The 23,364-nt window shown below is 46.6% G+C and overlaps 1 protein-coding gene across 2 annotated transcripts in view; it reads left to right on the top strand.

Moving 5' to 3' along the window:
• CEP85L (centrosomal protein 85 like) overlaps positions 1 to 23,364 on the top strand; it is a 1,005,009-nt gene that overhangs the window by 940,157 nt on the left and 41,488 nt on the right. For both annotated transcript variants that reach the window (XM_069606618.1, XM_069606619.1), the window contains one exon: positions 9,756 to 9,863. In XM_069606618.1, the coding sequence (XP_069462719.1) occupies positions 9,756 to 9,863 (108 nt within the window). The remainder of the gene's footprint in view (positions 1 to 9,755; positions 9,864 to 23,364) is intronic.

Below are 23,364 nucleotides of genomic sequence, written 5' to 3' on the forward strand. Positions count from 1 at the left end.
TGTTCCACTCTGCTCACATACCTACATAACTCATCTCTGGCGGTCTTCTGTTAACTTTTCATTATCTACTCCTGGGGTACTTACCTGTCCACATAGTCTCGGGCACTCATATGGTGGAGGTGCAGTTGGTCATGGGGTGGTTGTAGGGGCAGTGGTGGGTACATATGTGGGATCGCTATACCCTTCTGCTGGCACTGGTTAGTTTAGGAGGGGGTACAATCGTGTTACCTCTATTGACCCTTCTTTCCCCGTACTTTCGCCTTCATTCTCATATGCTGCTAGGGAAATGTTAGTGGTGGTGGGCAGGTCAGGTGCTATCTATTTCTTTTTGAGTGGGGGCACTTCTTCAAAGAGCCTCCACAGATCTAATATCTCCTATTATGAAACTGTTTTCCCTAGTATTTTATGAATATTTTATGAATATGCACGTGGCTACCATATCCAAGACACTTTTAACAAATGATCCCCCTTGTGGCCATACCTGGGATAGTCCCTCTCCTTGTAATTCCGTGACCCACTGGTCAACTTTTTTTATACGTTCTGCATAACCATGTACATTTTTGCAAATGTGGGCCAGGGGTGTTTCCGCCCCCATACTGTAATTTGGTTGCTCACCTTCCTGTGTCGCTTGTAACTCAGTGTGTCTGGTGTACGTGTGTGTCTATTATCTCTAACAGTTCTTGGTTTGTTTTTTTTGTTTTGTTTTTTTTGTTGGCAATATTATCTTGAAACCTTACTGGGTCACACTTACAATGACCACACCATAGAAATATTTCTCATCACTAATTTAACATCATTTCTTGCATAATACAATTCTCTAAAACGCTGCGCGCTTAGCACATATAACATGGAACCGACATTTAACAAACTTTTAACATACAACACAACAATATTTCCCCCTTTTCTTGCCCTGGACTTTCTCTTTGACAAGGTCTTCCTATTTTCACCCAATGTTTCTTCTTTGCCCCTTAAGAATTATAACTATTTTTCCAGTATCGAAGTACCCAGAATAAAGAAGAAGAAAAAGAAATTTCTAATGTATACACCGTGTCTCCCTATTCTCAGACACCTTTATTTTATTCTCCACTGTTCAACTTATTCCCAGTACTAGTGAAGATAGCACTACGCGGCGCCCCCTTCTACACCTTGCAGAGCTAGGTTCCCGTCTTTATCTTCCCTTATTTAACCTTTTGTCCTAATGGCCATTTGCAAGGAAAAGAAGACGGTAATAGAAGTTGAAAGTACCCCTTAACTGACCTCGTATACTCTGACCCCCTCCCCTTCTCCTTTTATGATCACTCGCACTTGCGTGCCCATCTTGATTAGAGATTCTCCGGACTGGGTCCGTCCAGGCGGCGCTGCCTCGCACTCAATGGCCACCCCCGGCTCCGGCGAGCGGTACTAAAGAGTTTTTTGTAACGGGACCCGTACCCTTTGGCCTACTGCGTGCGCATGTCTAAGCGTACCAGTTGCCGTAGGCGGGCGGCTCTCTTGAGCGGGCGCATCGTGCTTCTCCACTGCCGCCCGGAACTTCGCGCCAGAGGGGACAGCAAAAACAAATCACGCCTTCAAGGTCACCAATGAAAGCACGCGTCCCCTCAAAAGGCAGTACCCTCCCCACAATGAGAGGCAATAAGGACACACCCCAGGAGGGAATGAGTCCAAGACCAAGTGCGGGTGATGAAAAAGGGGTTTATAAAATCAAAATAGGGCATGCAAAGGACTCTGCAAGCTCTGAGAGCCCTCTGTCTGACAATAGCAAAGACAGTCATATTTATTACAAAACCACGTCATAAATCCTGTAAGATATAAGGGGGCACATCGTCTCGGGGATAGGGTGGCGTCGACTAAGCTATAGATGGCACAATGATGAGCCGCTCCAGGATTGGTGGACATCAACGTGAGGTGGACGGGTCAGCTGGGCTCGTCGGGGTGGAGCTGCCAGGTCAGGCGCGGTCTGTGTCGATGATTGATGGCTGCACTAACACTTTGCCATTGTGGCCACACACAAACACTCATCCTTTAGACGATTCCATTGGTCCTGTAAATCCTACAACATGTTACTCTAAGAAATAATAGGAGACCAGGGAAACAACATGCAAGGTGAAGCTTCACCAATACATCAGTGCACTATTACCTTTGACCTGTTGACCGGGTGTCATAAGTCTAGGTGTCTTGTCAGAGGGCACAGGATGAGCTGCCTTGTCGTTCTGTTAGATGTGGTAAGGAATTGCTTTATGATATGTTAGTACAGGGTTGAATACCTATCTTTGAAGCACTTCAACTTGGGGTTAACTAGATTACTACTGGATCAGCGGGGGCACACCTCTGGCCCCTCAAGGCGGTGGGGTTTATGACCAGGTTGTAAATAATTTGTTTGGCCGGCTATGGGGGCCTCGAACATGGGGGAGGGGAATACTTGAAGCAGGGCCAGCAGAATAAGGGGAGGTGAGGCTGTGCTGCTCGAGCACCAGCAAGCCCTGGCGGGCCTTGGCGGGGGAGGGGTGGGTGATGGCCTTGTGGCTCTAAGTGATTCTCTGTGCCTGGGCTGCATAATATATCATACGGGGGAATAGTTAGTAAGATTAGCATCATTAGCATGAGTACATATTTCTATAATCTATAAACTCATTTACTTCTTCATACATAGCTACGAGAGTCTGGCAGTGGCACATGTATTACATAACATTAGTTGCACACGTATTGGTAATTCATAAGGCAACAGATGGATAACACGTGAGGTAGCGTCAGGTTGGATCGTGTACTCAGGAGCATAGAAGCAATACGTTCATAGACAATCGAGCATTTGCATTCTCGGTTATACCAACTTAAACGTGTTTCACTGTATTACACACAAGTATTCTTAGTAATGCTTTTTCGCCTTCCTTTGTACACTAGCAGCAATCATTAGTTAGCATTAGGTGGGACTCTATCAAACCCTTTCATTAAGTCTTCAAGGCACATGGTATCTTGCAATGGACTGAGGTCACTCTTGCTTTATTAACATAAGCTTCATCCCTTCCCACCACCCGTATTATAATTTACAAACAACCCTGTGAATCGGTGGGTTTTGGTATGTAGTTAACGCCTCATCTGGGGAATGTGGGCAGGGGTTCATACAGGAAGGTTGACACCATATATTTCAAGGGGTTGGATGCCGGGTCGAGGCCTGTTCAATTGGGATGTTTCTTGTTGTTTTCCAGACTCAAACCACGAGTCAGGTCACTCCGGGGACAGTGATGTACTGTGGAAGGTAAATGATAGTGTTTGTTCGGCTACTCGTTTGTGTCTGGTTGCTCGTGAGAATGGGCCTTTAGCGGATCTGCCATGGGGTGGAGGCGCAGGTGGGGAGTGCATGGCTCCCTGCGCGCAGTGAGCGGGGGCCAAGCTGCAGCCCTCACATGTAGGCTGTTTCATTGGGGTTTTTGGTCGCTTATATCTAAAATGGAGTCTTCAAGCTTTCAAAATGGTGTCTATGGTATGTTACAGTACAAGTCGATTGGCCTTGCGTATGGATCGGCAGCCCTCCTGCCTCCCGAGCACAGGTGCATGGAGGGCTGCCGACGAGCATTACGTAGGTGGGGTATGCTGGGGAGGGGGTCCTAGACCTGTCCTCCCATACATTCGCCACATAGCGCAGATGCACATCGCACTTGGGGAACCAAGAAAACCCCACAATGTGAACTATATTGACACTTTCTTACCCCAGCACAAGTGTTTTGTCCTACAGGTGATGTGAGCAGCAGCCTGAACACACGTGCTATTTGTTATGTTTTTGTGATTTACACTGTTCTCTGCTGCCATTTTCATGGCCTCCAGGCAATCGGGATGATCTGAAAAGGAATGAGGACTTGGGAGGGTGTGTTAGTGGGTTTAGAGGGAAAGCACAAGAGAGCTTTGTTGTGCTGCTCTGGTAGCTTCAGTTCAGAAAAACTGATCACTTTGTGCTGGGTTTGTTTTAAGTTGGTCAGTGTTGGGTGGTATTTGGTGTGTGCAGTTTGTGGTGGTTTCAGGTTTCTGCTGGGGTCGAGGAGCATGTGTGTATTTTGTTTGGTCTTTGAGGGGCAAATATTTAGGGTATAGCAAAGTTGTTACTAGTTGAGAGTGGTCTGTTCCCTTCTATGCGATGGTTGTGTTGGTTTGGCAGTATTCATATTCTCTTATAGTAGTTTGTGTTGAAGTGCTTTATTTCATTGGGTATCGAGGTTTTGGTTCTTTAGGTTTCGGTTGTTTTGGGTGTTTTTCTTGTGTTGTGTTGGCTGTTTCCCTTTGACTGTTTCTTGTTTAGCTCATTGAGTAAACATTTTAGGTGATTGTCTGTTGTTCAAATTTCCCCCGGTAGTGAGTTTCAAGTTTTACCGAGATGCAGCAGAATGCTGATCCACCAAATTTCAGCTTTGAGTATTATTAGGGTTCTCGGTGCTGGTGTGATGTGTTCTCTCTTGGTGAAAAATAGGTGGCATAGCAGCTAAATTGAAGCCTCCAAAAACATTTCTTAAATTAAGTCACAATCAAATTTACAGTACTGATTCCGTATTTTTAATCATGCGAACGTCAAATGGATGTGACAATTGTTACACAAATTTGACAATTGTTATGCACAAACTCATAGTTATTGGTGTGTTTAATAAATTGTCAACATAACCCTAAAACTTAACATCGAAGTATCACATTGCTGCCGAACATGACACAGGATCTTTCTTTCTCAGGGAAACACATTCCTGAAACTTCCCTTAAATACATAAGTCTATTGATAGAACGCCAAACACGGTCCAATTACTTTAATTAATTTAATTTGTATCTGGAAACAACTTGGTCATTGAGGATTCTATTAGCGTTTTGACTCGTTCAACTAACGGTATACATCAAATCTTTTGTTACAAGCAGAGGCAATAAGGCTTGTACTGGGTAATTGGAATTGCAAATTACTCTGAGATTATTATACTGGATACTATATAATGTATGATTTTCAGCCTTGAAAAAGCCTGTATTGTGAGAAACTCTTGGCCATAGAGTCGGCTAAACGACATTTTGGACTACTTTGGTGTTAATTTATAGAGTTATGGTGACACTTTACTAACCACACCAATAACTGAGTATGTCCATAAAAAATGTCAAATTTGTGTTTAAAAACTGTCAAGTACATTTGACTTTGGCATGATTAAAAATACTGAATGAGTTCTATAATTTGATTGTGACTTCATTGAAGAAATGCTTTTAGAGGAGTCTCTGTAGAATTTTGGTGAGGTAGTCCAGCATCCCAAGATAGATGCTGTTGGCATAGTCCATTCTTGACATGACAAAGAAGATGACAGTGAGTGTTCTATGTGGGAAGGTAAGGAAAGGTAATATCCTCTTTGAGTGTAGCAGTTCGAGTGTTCAGTCATTGTCCATTAATATTCACAGGTTTTTAACCACTTTGGAAGGTTCTGGTCGATTTCCCATTTCGGTAGGCCATGGAATGTGGTGTTGGTTTCTGTTGGACGTGATTATGATTTCTGTTTTATCTGGGTTGAATTTAAGGCGGTTTGTGCTCATCCAATAGTTTATTTCCGTGAGGCAATTAATCAGGCTTAGGTCTTGTTCTCTGCTAGTTTGATTTTGTAGATGTGTGTGTCATCTGTGCAGTTGTAGCAGGGGAGTCCATGTCTTTTGACGAGAGGTGTGGTCATGTACATAATGAAGAGCAGTGGCGAGAGTGAGTTTTGTGGAACTGCGCAGGTGGTTGTGCGTGGACTTGAAGGGGCTTAGCAGCAGCGTTTTTTTTTTTTTGTCAGGACGTTTTTTTAACCATAGTAAAGCCATGTTGCTAGCTCCTATTTGTCCAAATCTTTTGATGGGGGCTTCGTCGTTGACTGTGTCGAAGGCTGCTGCTAGCTGTAGTAGTATTAGTGCTGAGGACGGTGTCGGCATTGGTTTTTAGATCATCCCATGCAGACAGTAATGCGGTTTCCATTCCTCATCGGTCTGAAATGGACTTGTGCCTGGTCTAGTATCCAATTTGTCTTTTTGTTGTCCTGTCCAGAAAGTCTTGCTATGTTAATGTAGCGCCCTGATCCTTTTGGGCTTTGGCGCTTGTAAGGAACGCATGGTGGCAACAGTAAGGACAGACACAAGTGATCACAGTTCAAGACTGTCTATTAAACTGCAAAAGTGGGTGAGATAAACGCCTAATCTAAACCTAAATCTAAGATGGGATTAAGCTTCGATTATTAAATAAAAATAAGGCAGTCCTAGTGGCGTTGTCAAATAAAAGGGCCTGTACTAAGAAAAACCTATTGCCAATCCTTGCGTTAATTACAAAAAGTGTGGGATAGGATTCATAAGAAAGAAAGAAGTGTTGACAAATAATGGGTCAGGATGCAGTAGCCGGGGTGTCTCTTCTCCTTACGAGCACCGGATAAGGTGGAACCTCTGAGCACAGCACACTTCTCGGGCTTCCCCAGCATGAGACGACCATTCCACTCGCTCAACCTTCAAGAACCTTGATGGCCAAGTCTCTCTCTTGCAAAAAGTCTCTTGCCTTCGAGGGTCAGGAAATAACAAACCAAAAAGTTCCTTTTTATACAGAAAGTAGGGTGATAATGACTCACCCCTGGTTCCCCCTCTTCCGGCCGCAGGCCCTTCTCAATTTTCAGCCTCCCGCTTTCAGGTTCACTATGGCTTTTCCTTGGTTCATGAATCTTAATATCTTTTTAGACAATTCAGGCTTCACCCATTTCTGTCGACATCCCTCTGCCGGGTTCACTCTTGTCATCTTTTGCTAAACAGTTCACTGTGGACATCCCTCAGTCGGGTTCACTTCTGTCAACACACTGTGGCTTCGCCCTTTTCTGTCGGCATCTCTCCACCTGGTTCATTGTTCTCAACTTTATCAATCATGTCTTTCTCAATCACCTGTCGGTCAAAGACTTTCGACTGTACAAGGATTTGGGAAGACCTCTGTATGACCACTTTGACCGTTGCTTTGCGGCCTTCCCAAGGCCTTCTGGTATTAGCAGTTTCAACAAACCTGGGATGCACCAGAATCTCTTGAGTAAGCACCCACGTGGCACCGGATCCCTCTGCAGCAGGTCTCCCCTTTATCTTAACAGTTCTTTGAACTTCCCTTAAGTTGCTACTTTGTGGCTTTCATTCAACAGTTTGGTTTTTATCGGTTCTCCCCTCGACTCACCGGCTGTGATGGAACCGCTTGGCTTTTCAGCATATCTGGAGTCAAGGTCGGTACCACGGTAGCAGGCATCTCCCTCGGTCCTATTTGTCAGCGTCGGTACGCTCTGTGTACCGTTGACATCTGCTGCAACACACTTGAGCAATTGTCCACGGTCTTATGACTCCTTATGTGGAGGTTTCACAAGTCTGCGTTGGAAAGGGCAAGGTTGTGTCTCTTTGTCAGCCTCTCGATATTTGCCACCTTTCGCCTCCTCTTGAATTGCTGCACCTGGATAGCTGTCTCGTCGTGCTTTCCGCTTTGCTCGTAGTGTGCTTGCATGCTCCACCTTTTATCCCTGTTGGGAAGGGAAATGGCCGTCAGGTGTGTGATTCTGGTCAATTGCCTGACCATGCCTGACCCTTGCATTGGGACATGTTAGGTAAACGACTCTGGTGTTAGTCCGTTGTCTGTGGTGTGTGAAAGTGTATATGTCAGAAAAGGGGAGGCAGTGTTTCTGAATATCCTAGGTAGGAGAGGGAAAAGGTGTTGAGGAAAGGGGGATACTGTGTCTCACCCTTCGGTGTCCCACTTCCCAAGCACCCTCCATCCAGGTGATCCCCCAAGGACCCCCAACCAGGTGATCATCCCTCACTGGTCCACCCCGAGGAACTGGATCCAATAGGAATGGCTGTGTCCTGGCCACCTGGGTGACAGATCCCTGAGGACTAGCTAGGGAGACACCTTCAGGTTTCTCATATGCTCTATAAATAAATTGCTTTCTACATGTTCCAGAATTTGTTCGTAAATGTAGCTTTTTAGGATCTCTTAGTCAGGTACAGGATGTTTGATATCGGTCGGTAGTTGGTAAGGTCTTCTGTGTTTCGCGAGGGGCCTTTAAGGAGCGGTTTGATGAATGCCGATTTGAAGCTTCATGGTACTTTTGCTGTTGCCAGTAAGTGGTTGAAGAGATTGAGAAAATATTCTACCAGTGTTTTTTTTGTTTGAGGATAGTCTTGTATATGTCTGGTGGTCAAAGGTCTGCTGGTGAGCTTGCTCTGTTGCTTTTTTTCGCTAGGGTGGCACCTTTTTCTGTCGAGATTGATGAGAAGTGGTTGAAGTCTTGTGGTTGGTTCCGGCTTTAGTTAGTTAGGGGTGGTGTTGGTCTGCATATTTTTGATGACATGGTGGATTTTGTTTTCAAAATGGTTTACAAGGTTTTCGAATAGTTTTTGTGAGGGTGTGGTTATGTTATTGCAGGCTGTCGGGTTTCCTTTTGCATTTATGATGCTAAACATATCTTTGTGATACGTTTGTTGTAGTATACTTTTTTTGCTTTGAGGATTTTGGCTTTGTATAGTGATGTGATTTTTTTTTTTTTTTTTTTTTTTGTAATCGTGATGGTCATTTTTCCTCCATTCTTGTTCCAGTTTCGTGTTGTTTTTCTTCTGTGCTCTGAAGTGAGGTGTGAACTATCTAGCCGTTGTTTTCTTAAGCGACGGTATGAACGGTTTTCCCGTGCAATATCATCTAGTGTCATTTCTTTCTTCGATGTTGGATGAGTCAACGTCGTTGATCAATGGTTTTGTGGATTGCAGTCTGGTTTTTAGGTCTACAGTGTTTATGGATTGTCCTTAGTCAATGTAAGTTGCTTGCTTCACGCTTTCAAGAGTCTTGTTTGTAGAAGTGTGCCATTTTACAAAACCTCAAATATATGCTGGCCAGTGTGTACAGCTCTCGTTCTGATCACTTTGGATTTGCCATTACGTCGTTTTACATCGTATGTTCTGAGCCCATCAACACTGACAAGAGTTTGATTTCTCCTGAGCACAGGTGTGAAGGGACACATTTGTCTGCGATTTGCAATGCGATTTGTCTGCGTACAGACAGGGAATTCAACCTAGGTACCCAAGCACTCAAACACTTAGATGATAATTTACTGAAATGTTAGTTTTTCGTTATTTTACCACAATTATTATAAAATACAACGAAGACTGGTAATACCCACGGCATTGTATAATCTATTGCCCAGCCCCTCAAGCACATGGCCATGGCAAGGGGGAAGGTCGGATTGATGGTGAAACACCATTTGTTTATGTAAACATGTTGAAATTTCATTTTCATTAAATGGCGCTCTGGAAAAATGCATTTAATCAGGCCTCACAAATTATTAAAAATCCCACTAAACCTGCATGGTGAGTGCTTTAGTTTGCATACTCGACCTAAGAGAAATGCACTCGCCCAATGATGAAGGGTTACACAATATTTACCACTGCTTTCTGTCACCATAAGCAGGCTTCATATTTGCTGCAATACTGCCACCCAGTGGCCAGCCATGCACAGTGAAATGTATTTGTCTAAATGTCACAAACACATTTTAAACATCCCCATGCTTGTCAGCAAGGTCAGGTACCATGCAAATGGTACTCTCCCTTCATAAAATCTGCTTGCTAATGCAAGTGGACTAGTATTTTTGTTAACCGTGATTTAATGTCTTACAAACATGAAGGAAGCAGAAGCCCCTTTTTTGTTATTGTTATTTAGGCAATAAGTGATAACGTCTGATTTAAGAACTTTAACGGATGGCAAATAAACTTTATCACAGGCTAAAGAAGAAAAACTTCAGCAAGAGAATTTAACGACGCAACAAATGAAGGGTGAACTTGCAGAAAAAGAAAGAAGCATACAGCAGTTAAAAGACATTTTGATTGAAGTGAGTACATTAAATTCATAATGTTGTCCATATTCACAACGGCATTCATTATGAGATTGAGAAATAAATTAAATTTCACACTTTAAGTGCATGGTTTGTTGATATTTAGTTATATTTACTTGATTGAGTGGCACATCCCTATTTTATGACTTATTTACTAAAAAAAAGGCTTTCCATCTTGCATCAAGATTAATGTTTGAGCATGTCTCAATTGCCATTTGATCTACGTGCGAAAAACCATTTTAGGAATGTGACAGTCCCCTGCCTCACTCGGGTGTCTGCTAGGAATGCCACCCTTAAGGCTTATGCCACCCCAAGCCAGTAGATGTCGCACTTGGGAAAGTATGGGGAGGATCACCTGGTCACCTTGTCCTGGTCATACAGATCAGGGGAAAAGCAAATTGCCCCATCACAATGAAGTCTGTGATTCAGTCCCTCTCACCTCACTGGCCCACCATTGCACACCAGATCCAAAGTATCTTCACTTGAATCCTTTAATACTCTGCAGGCTAAATGTTGAGTTCCCCACCATTTTCTGAAAGCCTATAACTCGGCCTAGCCAGACCCAAATATCCCATTCTGAAAAGAAGAGTTTTACCTTTAAAGGAAATCCTTCCAATGTAATTGATTTTTTTTTTAAAAAGCACAGTGTACAGTGCTACTGTTGCCAGTTCACCCGCAACATGAAAGAAGTTAAGTTTGTCATGCGCATGACCTGCGAGGAGTGGTGCAATTTCATAGTTGCAGTGTTTGCAGCCTCTGACTTCCTGAACACAGAGAAACGTGTTACACCAGTCATCCCCGCCAAAAAATCCTTGAGAAACAAAGTATCACACTCCCCCTCCAATGGCTTCTCAGTGGACCAACTTTCCTGCAGACGACCAGTATTACCTATGGAACAGTCAGAGATCTATTCGAGACTAGGATTGTGTGACGAATCCAGGGAATGTGTCCCCTATTCCCAAGGGGGAGCCACCCCCTTAGGGACTAAGGAGGTGAGTGTACTAAGCTTAACACCCTCTAGGGAACAGGGAAAGTTGGTTACAACTGGGGGTGGCCTCCACCTTGGAGGAAAGGAAATCCCTAGGGAGGGATTTGAGTTTTCCTCCCTTATCTCATGGTCCTAATGTCTTTGTTCTATATATGAGATACACTGTGTGATGATCTGAAACTTCTCGTGTGAATGGCTGGCGTGGTTTTGGACCCTTTGTATTCCTCGTCGAGAACAGAACACTGGATAGTCTCTCCCACTATCACTAGGAAGGATAATGGACCTATCAGATCAGAAGAGGCGGAGAAGAAAAGCCTGTGGAGCAGCAGAGAGCAGGCGGCCTCCTTTTGGGAGGTGTAGAAGAAAAGGGGGCGCAAATGCCAGGCATGGCAAAACCAGCTACGGCCGAGCCTGCGGAACACACACTGTCCCTGCCAGAGCATGAACTGGAAGGGCCCGGCCCAGGAGGGTGTCAAAAAGTGGAAGTTGCCAGAGAAGCAGAGGACAAACACTGAGGAGCTTACGCAGAGGTCCTGCTGGTAGCCAGCAGAAAATGAGGGCATACTCTACCCAATGTGGAACACTGCAGGCAAAGCAACAGAAGCGGTGCTGAGTCAGCTGAACTTGCCCAACCTCCCGAGGAGCACCGCCTGGAGACCAGAGGTACATGGTGGAACCAGAGAAGAGTGGCAAGACCCCAATATGGGATGAGAGAAGCAACACTCCAAGGCAGGGTGTGAGAAACCGGACCCTAAGGCAAGGGGGGGGGTGAGAGGAAGACACAAAGGTTGGGGTAAAGAGCAGAAACTGCGTAGGTGGAGAGAACACCCAAAATGTTGGTAGCAAAAGCAATTAGAACAAGAGTGGGGATAGGAACCAGGGTTCCCCAAGTGGTGAACAGGACAAGACATTTAGAACACTTGCAGGAACTGTGCTGAGGAGAGAAAGATTGAACAAACACTCAGTACATTTCATTGGAATGTGCCTCAGGTGAGGAGCCGATAAGGACACACCAGGGTGGGGGTCAGAAACCGGCCACCGTACTTCAGCTTGGGTCAGGGCTTAAAATGTACCTTTGTTGTATTTATAACTTTCTTTTGTAGTGGTAGGAACAGGTCTCAGGTTGGCAGAGGATTCTGGACAGAGGACTTTATCTTGTTTTTTCTACGACATCCTGATGAGCACCCTTTTATGTTTTTCTTTATTGCATAGAATAGTGAATCTAAAGCTTAGGAATACTTTAGGCCTTTTTTTTTTTTTTTAAATAAAGGTTTGTTTAACCAAAATGCTACCCGGTCCATCTCCTGATTCTGATCTAGCACTATTGACATTTGACTTTGTGTACGTCCACAGTTTTCACAGGCATCAGTCAGGACCAAACACTGTTAACTCACTGCCAAAGCAGACCGATGGGATTGGCCCAATTCTTAATATTGGACCTATACGTAACACTGTAGTTTACCATAGCATCAGGACCAGTTTTCTGCTTAGCCAATCACAAGCTTGCCTATCTCACCTATTCATTCCAATGATAGACACTCCCGGGTGGACAGGCACAGGCCCCTGGAGTATCTTCAGTTGAAAGTGACACTCGAAGGACCCTTATGACCTTGGACATTACTAGTGAGCCCTAACTGGATGGGTCATACACTTTAAGCACTAAAAATAACTTTTCAACAAAATGCCCTTACTTGTCACCTGCATAACATTGTATTTCTCTTCAGAGCAGATCAAATATTATTTTCTTAACATCTTTGTTTGGGCCTTCCTTTATTTAAGATTATATTGTTGCACTGTAGCTTGAAGCCACCCTGCTCCTCTTTGAAGAGTTGGCTTTGACTGTTCAGCCATCACTGTAACCAGGGGGCCCAGGGAAATCTTGCAGGAAAGCATGTAACCTAGTCGCAGATTATCCCAGGAAAACAGGGCTGAGAGAAACTGTGCTTGCAAAGGGCAGTGAGCATGCCCCCCCCCCCCTCAAGTTAATGATCATGATGGGAGTAATGATCATCTGAGTGCCTGCTGTCTAAACGTTTGTAGCTGATATACACGTTACAACTGCATTCCTTGGGTGCATAGCGGTGCTTTTAGTCACACCTTCCACATAAATATCACAGTTTCCTTGTCATATATATTTCTGGGAATTGAAGCAATGCTGGAAAAAGCTTGACAAATATGACTACACTGCTTATGCTTGGAAAAGACCTATAAAGGACTCCTAGCTGCTCTGGTGCTTGAAGCGTCTGCTGCAGACTGCAACAATGGGCATCCCTGTGAATGTAGTTTGGAACGACCAGTGTCAGTAACTGAATAGATGTGTACCTACTTCAAAGGTTAAATTCCCACTCTGTCACAAACACACTGACGCGCTATGAGTCATTTCTGAAGCAGCAGACTCAATTGTTCATCTATATGGCTGTTGCAGCGAATCGAAAGCTCTGCATGATGCCAAGTTTTCTGGTGGTGGTGTCTTTTCTTTTCTCGCCGATATATTTACTGCTGTGGGAGCCCATCAAAGATGAAGAATCTGAGTAAAGAATACACTAAGCTTTCAGTAATGTTCTTTCGAGGGGATTGGGGTCCTCCGACGTATTCCATATCTATGACATGTAATCACCACAGCTGTGCTGCTTCGGAAACTTTTTTCGGCGTCTGCGTCCTGCGTCGATGATGTCGATGCGCCGTCGTCGAGGACTTCCTCCGACGTCATCCGATGTGATAAGTAGGACGCACGACGCCCGTAGCCTCAGTTCCGTTTTTTCCGCGAACGTGTTGCTTCGTGATTCTCGGTTCACGCCTCGACTCTTTAGAGTTCTGTTGTTCTCGGTTCTTCGAACCTGTTCGTTTTGTGACAATCCTTCGTGTGAAGATGTCTTCTACTTCGTCTTCGACCCCGCGTCCGGGTTTCAAGAAGTGCGGGGAGTGTGGGTCCAAGATGTCGGTGACGGACTCGCACGACGCCTGCCTCTGGTGCCTTGGGGAGGCCCACGACACGGATGACTGTATCGACTGCCAGTCGCTCACGTCCAAAGCCTTACGCGAACGTAAGAAGAAGTTGTCGGTAGGTCGGGTGTCCAAGCCCAGGAAGTCGAAGTCTGCGGGGCTTTCGACGGATGATTCGAGGGGTGACTCTCCGCGTCTTCGTCGGAAGTCTCGTGGGTCTCCTTCTAGGAGCCGGTCTCGCCACTCCTCAGCCTCTTCGAGGCGTTCTCGGAAGCGCCGACACCGGTCGTCTTCCAGGTCCTCTTCGGAGGACTCTGCCCGGCACGTCGCTTACCCCACCAGCAGTGCGACGCCGGAGGAATGGGCTTCCTTTGGGAAGAAAATGCTGGCGATTCTTGAGTCGCAGAGTACTATGCCTTCCGCGCCCCCGAGTGGGGTCGGTCGTGAGAGGTCGAGAGACACCGCTCGCAAGAGTGTTCGGCACGAGTCACAGGAGAGGTCCCGTTCGGATAAGAAGACTTGTTCTCGCCGTACCCGTTCCAGGTCCCGGTCCTCGACGCGTTCGAGACCGTGTGCACCTGTGAGGTCTTCGAGGAAGACATCGACGTCTGAGGCGTCGAGGGCGTCGACAGGCTTTCTCGAGGCTCCGGCTCCGAGGAAGTCGTCGACGCTCAGGTCGTCGAGGGACGCGCTCGGGGCTTCGGCCTCGAGGGCTGTGTCGACGCCGCCGATGCTGGAGGCGCTGCATCTGACGTCGACGCCGATTTCCTCGACGCCGATCCTCTCGGCACCGATGCCGGTTCGCTCGACGCCGGCGCCGATTCGCTCGACGCCGATTTGCTCGACGCTTTTCGTGTCGGAGGTACCCGGTGGCACGGGAGAACCCTCTAGGAAGGCTCTGGTTAAGAGCAAGCACTCTCGGATGCCTTCTTTTCGCCACCTGGACTATATTTCAGAGGCGGATGAGGATTCTGATGGCCTGGTTCCTAGTCAGGTTCCAGATGAAATTGTCTCGGGCCATAGTCAGTTTGACGATGAGACAGTCACTGCATGATGCCAGTGGACTGGACACCTCTCCGGAGGTGGAGTTTGGTAGGCCTGAGCCTGGCTCTCATGCCGATTCCTCGTACCGGCACCTTATGGCTAGGGTTTCTGAGTACTTGGGATGGTCTGCTTCCCCAGGGGAGTTTGTGCAGGATGATCTGACGGACATCCTTGATGTTGGTCCCCCAACTGATCCAGTACTGCCGTTCCATATGGCTTTACAGAGAAGGGTGGCGGCGGCTTGGACTGCTCCGGAGAGTCTCCCGGCGGTGGGAAGATCCTTGTCGCGAAAATACCGTCCAGCCAGTAGCGACCCCTGCTACTTGACCAGGCACCCTACTCCGGAGAGTTTGGTGGTGCAGGCGGCCACGGCCCCGGCAAAGCAGGCGTCGTACCCTACCATCCCTCCTGATAGGGACGACCAACGTTTTGATGGCTGGGCGAAGAGTGTTTTCTTCTGGTGGTATGGCGCTTCAGGCGGCCAACTCCATTTGTGCCTTGTCTCGTTTCACGCACACTCTGTGGAACTGTGTTGCGTTAGCGGCTGAATATATTCCCGAAGGGGACGAACGGGATGGTTTCCTTGCTATGGTCCAGGATGGTAAGGATGCCATGTGCGAGTCCGTTCAGTCGGGTTTGGACTTAGCTGAATGCGTCAGTAGGTCCATGGCGGCGAGCACCGTGATACGCAGGTTTGCGTGGTTGCGGAAGTCGGGGTTTGCTCCTGATGTGCAGTCTCGGCTCCTCAACATGCCCTTTGACGGTGAACACCTTTTTGGCAGCAAGGCTGACGAGAGCCTTGAGAGGTTGCAGACCTCGAAAGCTGCAGCAAAGTCGTTGGGCGCTGCAGTTCGCCAGCCTCCGCCTTTTCGTCCTAGGGGACAGCAGTGGAGGGGTGGTTCCTTTCGCTATTACTCGTCCTTCAGTAAAGCGAGAGGAGCTGGCAGTCAAAGAGGCCAACGCAGGGGAACCAGAGGTGGACGACAGGGTACCCGTGGTGCCAAGGCCGCTCGGGCAATTGCCTCTTTGCCCTCAGGTAATTGCCTCTTTGCCCTCAGGTAACGCCGCAGCCGCTCCCATTCAGTCGTGAGGCCATGTCCGATGGTTCGCCGGTTGGGGGAAGGCTGGCGCAGCATCTTGTAGAGTGGCAAGCCATTACTTCAGATGTGTGGGTTCTGGAGATCATAGCCCACGGCTACTGTCTTCCCTTTCGGCACAGGCCTCGCGACAATCCACCGGGGAACCTCTCTTTGCAGAGTCCGGATCAGCTCCTTGCGCAGGAAATTCAAGCCCTGCTGGAGAAAGGCACCATAGAACTGGTGCCTGTAGCGGAGAGGAACAAGGGATGGTATTCCCCTTATTTTTTGATTTCGAAGAAAGACGGGGGATTGAGACCCATCATGGACTTGCGCGGTTTGAACAAACTCCTCAGGAAGGACAAGTTCAAGATGGTTACTCTCTCTCAAGTCCTCCAGGCCCTTCAGCTTCAGGACTGGTTGGTGTCACTCGACCTCAAGGATGCTACTTCCATGTGCCGATCCATCCCAAGCACAAGAAGTACCTGAGGTTCGCGGTTGGCGACTCGCACTTTCAGTTTCGGGTCCTGCCGTTCGGATTGACATCCGCCCCGAGGGTTTTCACCAAGCTCATGGTGGTGGTGGCAGCGCATCTCAGGCAAGGGGGGATTCACGTCTACCCCTACCTGGACGATTGGTTGATCAGGGGGAGCTCTCCCGAGCAAGTCCTGGATCATCTGTCCGTCACCTGCCACTCCCTTCACAGGCTGGGCTTCTCCCTCAATTTAAAGAAGTCCCATTTGACGCCAACACAGCGGCTCCAGTACATCGGAGCAGTGCTCGACACTTCCCTGGGGCAGTGTTTTCCTCCCCAGGTGAGGGCTCTTCACATTCAGCAGATGGTGCACAAGTTTCAGCATGCCCAGACGCTCCCAGCGTTCGAGTTCTTGAGGTTGCTCGGCCTCATGGCATCCTGCATTCTTCTGGTGCCAGAGGCTCGCCTGCGGATGAGATCTTTGCAGTGGGCGCTCAAGACGCAATGGTCGCAGTCCTCCGGCAGGATGTCGGACCCGGTTCAGGTGCCGCCCTCGGTCGCCCGGGACCTTCTGTGGTGGGCCGTCGAAGGCAACTTGATGAAGGGGGCTCCATTTTGGCTTCCCTGGCCAGAGGTGACGATCGTGACGGATGCATCCCTCACGGGTTGGGGAGCTCATGCCAACGGGCTGACAGTCAGCAGTCGTTGGTCTCCGTCGGAGTCCAGACTCCATATCAATCTGTTGGAGCTGAGGGCCGTCAGGCTAGCCCTGAAGGCTTTTCTGCCGACTGTGCGAGGAAAAAGTGTCCTGATCCTGACGGACAACACAGTGGCCATGCACTACCTCAACAAAAGCGGGGGCAGGGTCACTTCCTCTGTGCAGGGAGGCAAAGCAGCTCGAGTTCTGGGCCATCCAGCAGGAAGTTTCGATCTCGGCAGTTCATCTGGCCGGAGACGAATACGTGACGGCGGACGCTCTGAGCAGGCAGAGCACGATCTCTCACGAGTGGGAGTTGGCTCAGGAGATTCTCCTGGAGATCTTCGCCCTTTGGGAGACCCCTCAAGTGGATCTCTTCGCCTCCAGTGTCAACCGGAAGTGCGAAAGGTTTTGCTCGCGGGAATTTTCTCCAAAAGAAGCCTTAGGAGACGCGTTTGTGGTGGAGTGGTCATTCCCGCTGCTGTACGCTTTTCCTCCAGTCCCCGTCATCCCGCAAGTGCTGCAGAGGCTACGGAAGTTGGGTTCCCGGATGATCCTCATTGCTCCGGCGTGGGCTCGGAGGACGTGGTACCCGGACCTTCTCGACTTGTCCATCTGCCCTCCGCGTCGTCTTCCCTACCGAGATGATATGCTCTCACGGGAGGGGGGGGGGTCAGGTTCTCCATCCAGAGGTCAGATCCCTCAACCTTCACGCTTGGCTTCTGAAAGGTTGAGGTATAGGATTGGGACCTCCCTGAAGACGTGATGGAGGTGTTGCTTTCGGCCCGAAGGCCAGCAACAAAGTCTCTGTACCGTTGCCGTTGGCGTAAGTTCTGCGACTGGTGCAGAGTTCAGAATGTGGATCCTTTGGCATGTGACGTCCCCATGGTTCTGTCCTTTTTACTTTCTTTGGCCCACAGGGGCTTGCAAGTGGGTACCATTAAAGGTTACCTGGCGGCGCTGTCCATCTTTAAGCGCTCGTCTGAAGAGTGTTCTTACTTTAAAATCCCTTTAATTTCACAGTTTCTAAAAGGGCTCACTAATGTGTTCCCTCCGTCACCTTTCCTGGTGCCCGGTTGGGATTTAAACCTTGTTCTTAAGTTTCTTATGGGTGCTCCGTTTGAGCCTTTACATTCTTGCCCTTTGAGGCTGTTAACTCTGAAAACTGTGTTTTTAGTTGCGGTTACTTCCGCTCGCAGAGTGAGTGAGTTACAGGCACTTTCAGTTAAGCCACCCTTCACTGTATTTCACAAGGACAGGGTTGTCCTTAGAGTTCGTCCTTCTTTTCTTCCGAAGGTAGTGACGGAATTTCATTTGGCCCAGAAGGTTGTTCTTCCGGCATTCTATCCTCCTCCGCATCCTGGTAAGGAAGAGGAGAGGCTCCATAGGCTTGATCCTAGGAGAGCTTTAAGTTTTTATGTTTCGCGCATGTCCCGGGTCAGAGTGGACGATCAACTCTTTATTGGTTACGCTGGAAAGCGTTTAGGGCAAGCTGTGACGGAACAGACTTTGTCTCGATGGATTATTTTGGCCATCTCGGAGTGCTACCGCTTGGCGGGTAAGGACCCACCGGCTGGCTTGCGGGCCCATTCTACCAGGGGTATGGCTGCATCTACTGCCCTGCAGAGGGGTGTTCCTATTCGCAACATCTGTGATGCAGCCACCTGGGCTTCAGTACATACATTTGTACGTCACTATTCCCTTGATGCCATCCGAGCACAGGATCTGGCCTTTGGCAAGGCGGTCCTTTGCACTGCTATTTGATTGGCTATTCTAAATTTTGATTCTAAATTCTTTCCCTCCTCCTTGCTCTGGTACTGCTTTGGGAGTCTGTCATAGATATGGTGTACGTCGGAGGACCCAATCCCCTCGAAGAACAAGTTACTTTCTTACCTGGTAACGTTCTTTCGATGGGATGGTCCGACGACGTATTCCATATCGCTCCCGCCTTGCCTTCCCCGCTGCAGAATTTCTTTTGCGATTGCAGCTTACGTTTCGCAAGGCTTTGTGTCTGACTGGCAGTTGACTAATGTCTCACGTTCTGGGGGAAAAAACTACAACTGAGGCTACGGGCATCGTGTGTCCTACTTATCACAACGGATGAAGTCGGACGTCGGAGGAGGTCCTCGACTTCGGCGCATCGACGTCATCGACGCAGGACGCAGACGCCGAAAAAAGTTTCCGAAGCAGCACAGCTGTGGTGATTACATGTCATAGATATGGAATACGTCGTCGGACCATCCCATCGAAAGAACGTTACCAGGTAAGAAAGTAACTTGTTCTTCTGATGGATTAGTCCTTCCTAACACAGGATCCTCATTGCCTACCCTACCTGCCACTATTTTGTCAGATTCCTCATATGTTCTGTGGTCCTCAGCTGCTGAGTGCTGGGTATAAAAGGACAAATCGAGCTCATTGGGTGCAGCGGCTCACTCACAAATTCCACTGCCCGTATATATTAATTGCTTAAGTCTGTCAACATAAGCCTCACATGAACATTTGTTAATGTTTTGTTAACAATTTTAAGCATATTTAAGAAGGTACACAATCTACTAAGAAATTAACACAATTTCTAAGAAAACACACATAAAAAACAATGGGCGGCACAAGACGTACAAACCCTCCCACCCCCCAAAGAGTCCTAAGACTTATAAATGTGTGGTTGATCTTTAAACTAGAAGACTTTCTCTCAAAAGCTGCGTGAGCCCACATTTCTTCAATTCATATTTAAATACTTTTTGCATTTCTTTCAGGTCCATAAAATCAGTTTCCTCCCAATTACCAAACCCTTCAGTAGGAATGATTTCTTTTAATTTCTTCAGGCTAATGGCATGAGAGCCATCCTGTTCAGCTTTCTGGTTGTTGTAGTTGTAACACAAGAAGAAGGCTAACAAAAACATCATGCCAAAAGGTCAAGAGAACATTGCAGGCCAACATCACCTGCATGTGTTACAGCCCCCCCCTCCCTTACAATGCCTACATAGGTCATCTCTCAGACCTGCCTTCAGCGTCTTTACTAGTTTCCAATAAGCACCTACAAGTGTTTTTTGCTCTTAGAATGTAGTACCATGCTACGATTCACACATTTCTAAACATAGATGATGCCAAACTGCTGTTTTGCATGACCATGTAAACCCGTTTGCGGTCTAGATGGTGCATCCCCGGAAGCACAAGGAACAAAAGGTTGTGCACAAAAGTCGTTGTGCTGTGTGTTGGGTTTCTGCAGAAGTAGTATCTAGACCGCAGGAAGGAGGCAGCCAGAGCATGCAGCAGGTAAGTGGGGGATGGGGCAAGAGTGTATAGAGGGGGTAGAGTGTGCCACGCAGTGTTGGGTGGTTCAGAGTGGGACCCCCTAAAAGGGACTGGAAAGGGTAGTTACAAAAGGCTGAAACTGCGCAATGCAGCCTTTTGTTCTGGAATCGGCATGTTTGTCCTTTTGTAACCAGCCTTTAGACATGCATCCTGTAAAACACATAATTTATAGCGTTGTGGTGATAGACAATGCACCATTGTCCTTGAGAGAGGCTCTTGAAAGGCAGCAAATAATCTTCTGTGCACAATCCTTACCTATTCTAAATAGAAGACATTGTGAATTGATTTCAACTCGGTTTACTTCTTTTGGCTAAACATTATTTTCTCAGAGTAGTCCCCTGTCCAAAGCACTTCAATACATGCTTGTTCTTATTTGCCTTAATGACATTAGATTGCATACCCGAAAACATTTAAGGAGCCTTGAACAAACAAGTGATGATGATATGGATAGGCACATGGGCGGGACTGCCCAAGTAGCGGTTTATTCAAAATATGCACATGACCTAGCCCTCGCCTAGGAAATATTGCTTAGAACTCCACCATAGTGAACTTGTCAGTTGTACTATAGCAACAAAAGTGGAAAAGCGCCATTCTTAAATGGCTAGTAAATTATTGCAGCAAAATTTGAATCACAATTCTTGCCAACTTAAGCAGCTTGTAGCATTGGGTGTCTAGGTTTCCGACCTGATGTTACATGCAACAAATTCAGGATATTGTTAATCATTGCTCTCTACCCTTTACATTTTCAAACCAAGAAGTGTGACACAAGTCTAGACGTCAGTCGAAAAAGGTATATGCATCAGGCCTGCCAACAGAGCCCAGCACAAGTACAAGTGAATCTCTCTTATGAGTAAGTAAGAAGGCTCTTCTTAATCTTCACTGCGTCAAGATTGAACCAATCAGATGGAGATAACTGCACATATTTACTCCAGCAGCGGAACCATCCTCTTCATATTTGGTGAACCCTGCAAGCAAAAACACAAGCCCAATTCCTGATTTGATCAGTATGCATAGCATTTACTTGATCTCAGCTGCCCATGCCACCACTGCCCTAACTCAGATAGTCCTCAACATGGTTTGGAATTTCTTTTTTGTACCTGATAAACATGTAATGTTAAATTAATCCTATGTGACCAGACAAAAGGTGCACATCGACCACTACCATTTACAAACATGATTGCTTACTATTATTATTTCTAGTAAGAGTTCATGTATTAAAAACCGTATTGATTGATTGTAATTACCTTGAACACAAGTAAGTTTTGACCTGGTTTCAGTTTTGTGATTGTCAGTGCAGTTAATCTCAATATATTTTCTTTCCAAGTATGTAAATTGTTATACATCTTTATCCAAGAAAATTGTTCATATTTATATGAATTGTTATTGTACTTGTAATGTTTTTGTCTTTTGTACATAATAACAATATTGAAAATTGACCCTGTTGTATAAAGTGTTTTCACCACATTAAATCCTCTACTTGACTTGTTTGGCTTCTCTTCAAAGGAATTTATATTGAAATAATTAAAACTCATGTATCATGATTTTAACTTGTGTGTCTTGAATATACTGTGCCCACATAGCTCTAGTAAATATTTAAACGTTCAGTATATTTCTGTAACCATAATCAAGCGGGAACATCCCCCCAACCCTTTTTTAACCTCAACTTTTCCCCAGTACCCAGCTGCGAGCTCAATAACCAGTTATGTGCGATGATTTACCCACCTCCATAACTCTCATTCTCACCAGCTTCCTTGCTACTAGTTTCAGTGTCACTTTCTATTCCTCCACCACCCTCCACAGTAGCAACACTGGCAGTTAATCCACCAGGTCCCACCACTGCACAGTAAGATATTTGTGCATGTTCCCCGGACAACAATGCCAGTGCAGGATCAAGCTGATGATCAGAAAAGATGATGCCTTCATGACCTACTTATCCCCTTGCTATGGAATTAATACTTTGTCTGCCTCTTTCTTCTCCCTGCTTGCATCCAATCTCTGGAGCTTCTATTGGAGATCCAGTCATCACTTGAGTGGGCCTAATGGAGCCAAATGCCATGCAAGATCGGATCCTGTGCTTCTACTCTTATTTTATTTATGTGGACATAAGGCAACTAAAAGCCTCTGAACATCTTGGACCTCCATTAGTTCAGGGTGTTCCTGTTGTACAAGACATTCAAAATTGTTTTACTATGACAGTCTTTGCGCCCACTGGTAGGAGAACAGGTTGTGTGCCATCACCTCTACGGATGTATGTTTCCACATACCTATCTGGGAGCTGGTCAAAAGAATTCCAGAATTTGTTGAGGGCACAATACCAACACCCAGTCAGTACAGTCGGAACTCTGCCCTCTGTCTTCACCAAGGGAATAGTGTCAGTATCTATCCCCCACCCCCTCTGGGAGTGGCCTACATATATAATTTCTTGAATGACTGATTGGTGAGATCGTACTCTTTCCAGGATGCAATGGGATCACGCTACCTAGTCCTCTGGCTCCTTTTGGACTTTGCTATTCAGCTAGCTTCTCAGTTATCCTTTTAACCATCCCACTGCCTCCTCTTTCTACCATGCCAGCAGCTTCTATACAATGGGAATCTTCTTGAAAGAAAATTATTGAAAGCTTTTCCTTAACCAGTGTTAGTTTTGGTCCAACAGCAAGTCAGACAATTCAAACCTTGTCCCTAAACCACTATGTAGTGGCTTGAGGGTTGCGATGATCTTCTCTGATAGTCCTAGAAGTTAAATAGGATTGAAGTGATAGAAACAAAGATAAATATAGCTAATCAGTGTTTGGCTGGGGTACGCCAGTGGGAAGGCAGACAAGGACACACTTGACACAGAGCCATCGAGGTTCAACAGATATTAAACAATTTCCCTTGGCAAGGGGTTGGACCAAACGCCTACATGGACTAGGGAAACGTCTACTAAGAATAAGTATTTTTATCTTGATTTATTTTCATTTTTG

This window comes from Ambystoma mexicanum, chromosome 4p (assembly GCF_040938575.1).
Source record: "Ambystoma mexicanum isolate Mex_15411 chromosome 4p, UKY_AmexF1_1, whole genome shotgun sequence".
Lineage (NCBI taxonomy): Eukaryota > Metazoa > Chordata > Amphibia > Caudata > Ambystomatidae > Ambystoma > Ambystoma mexicanum.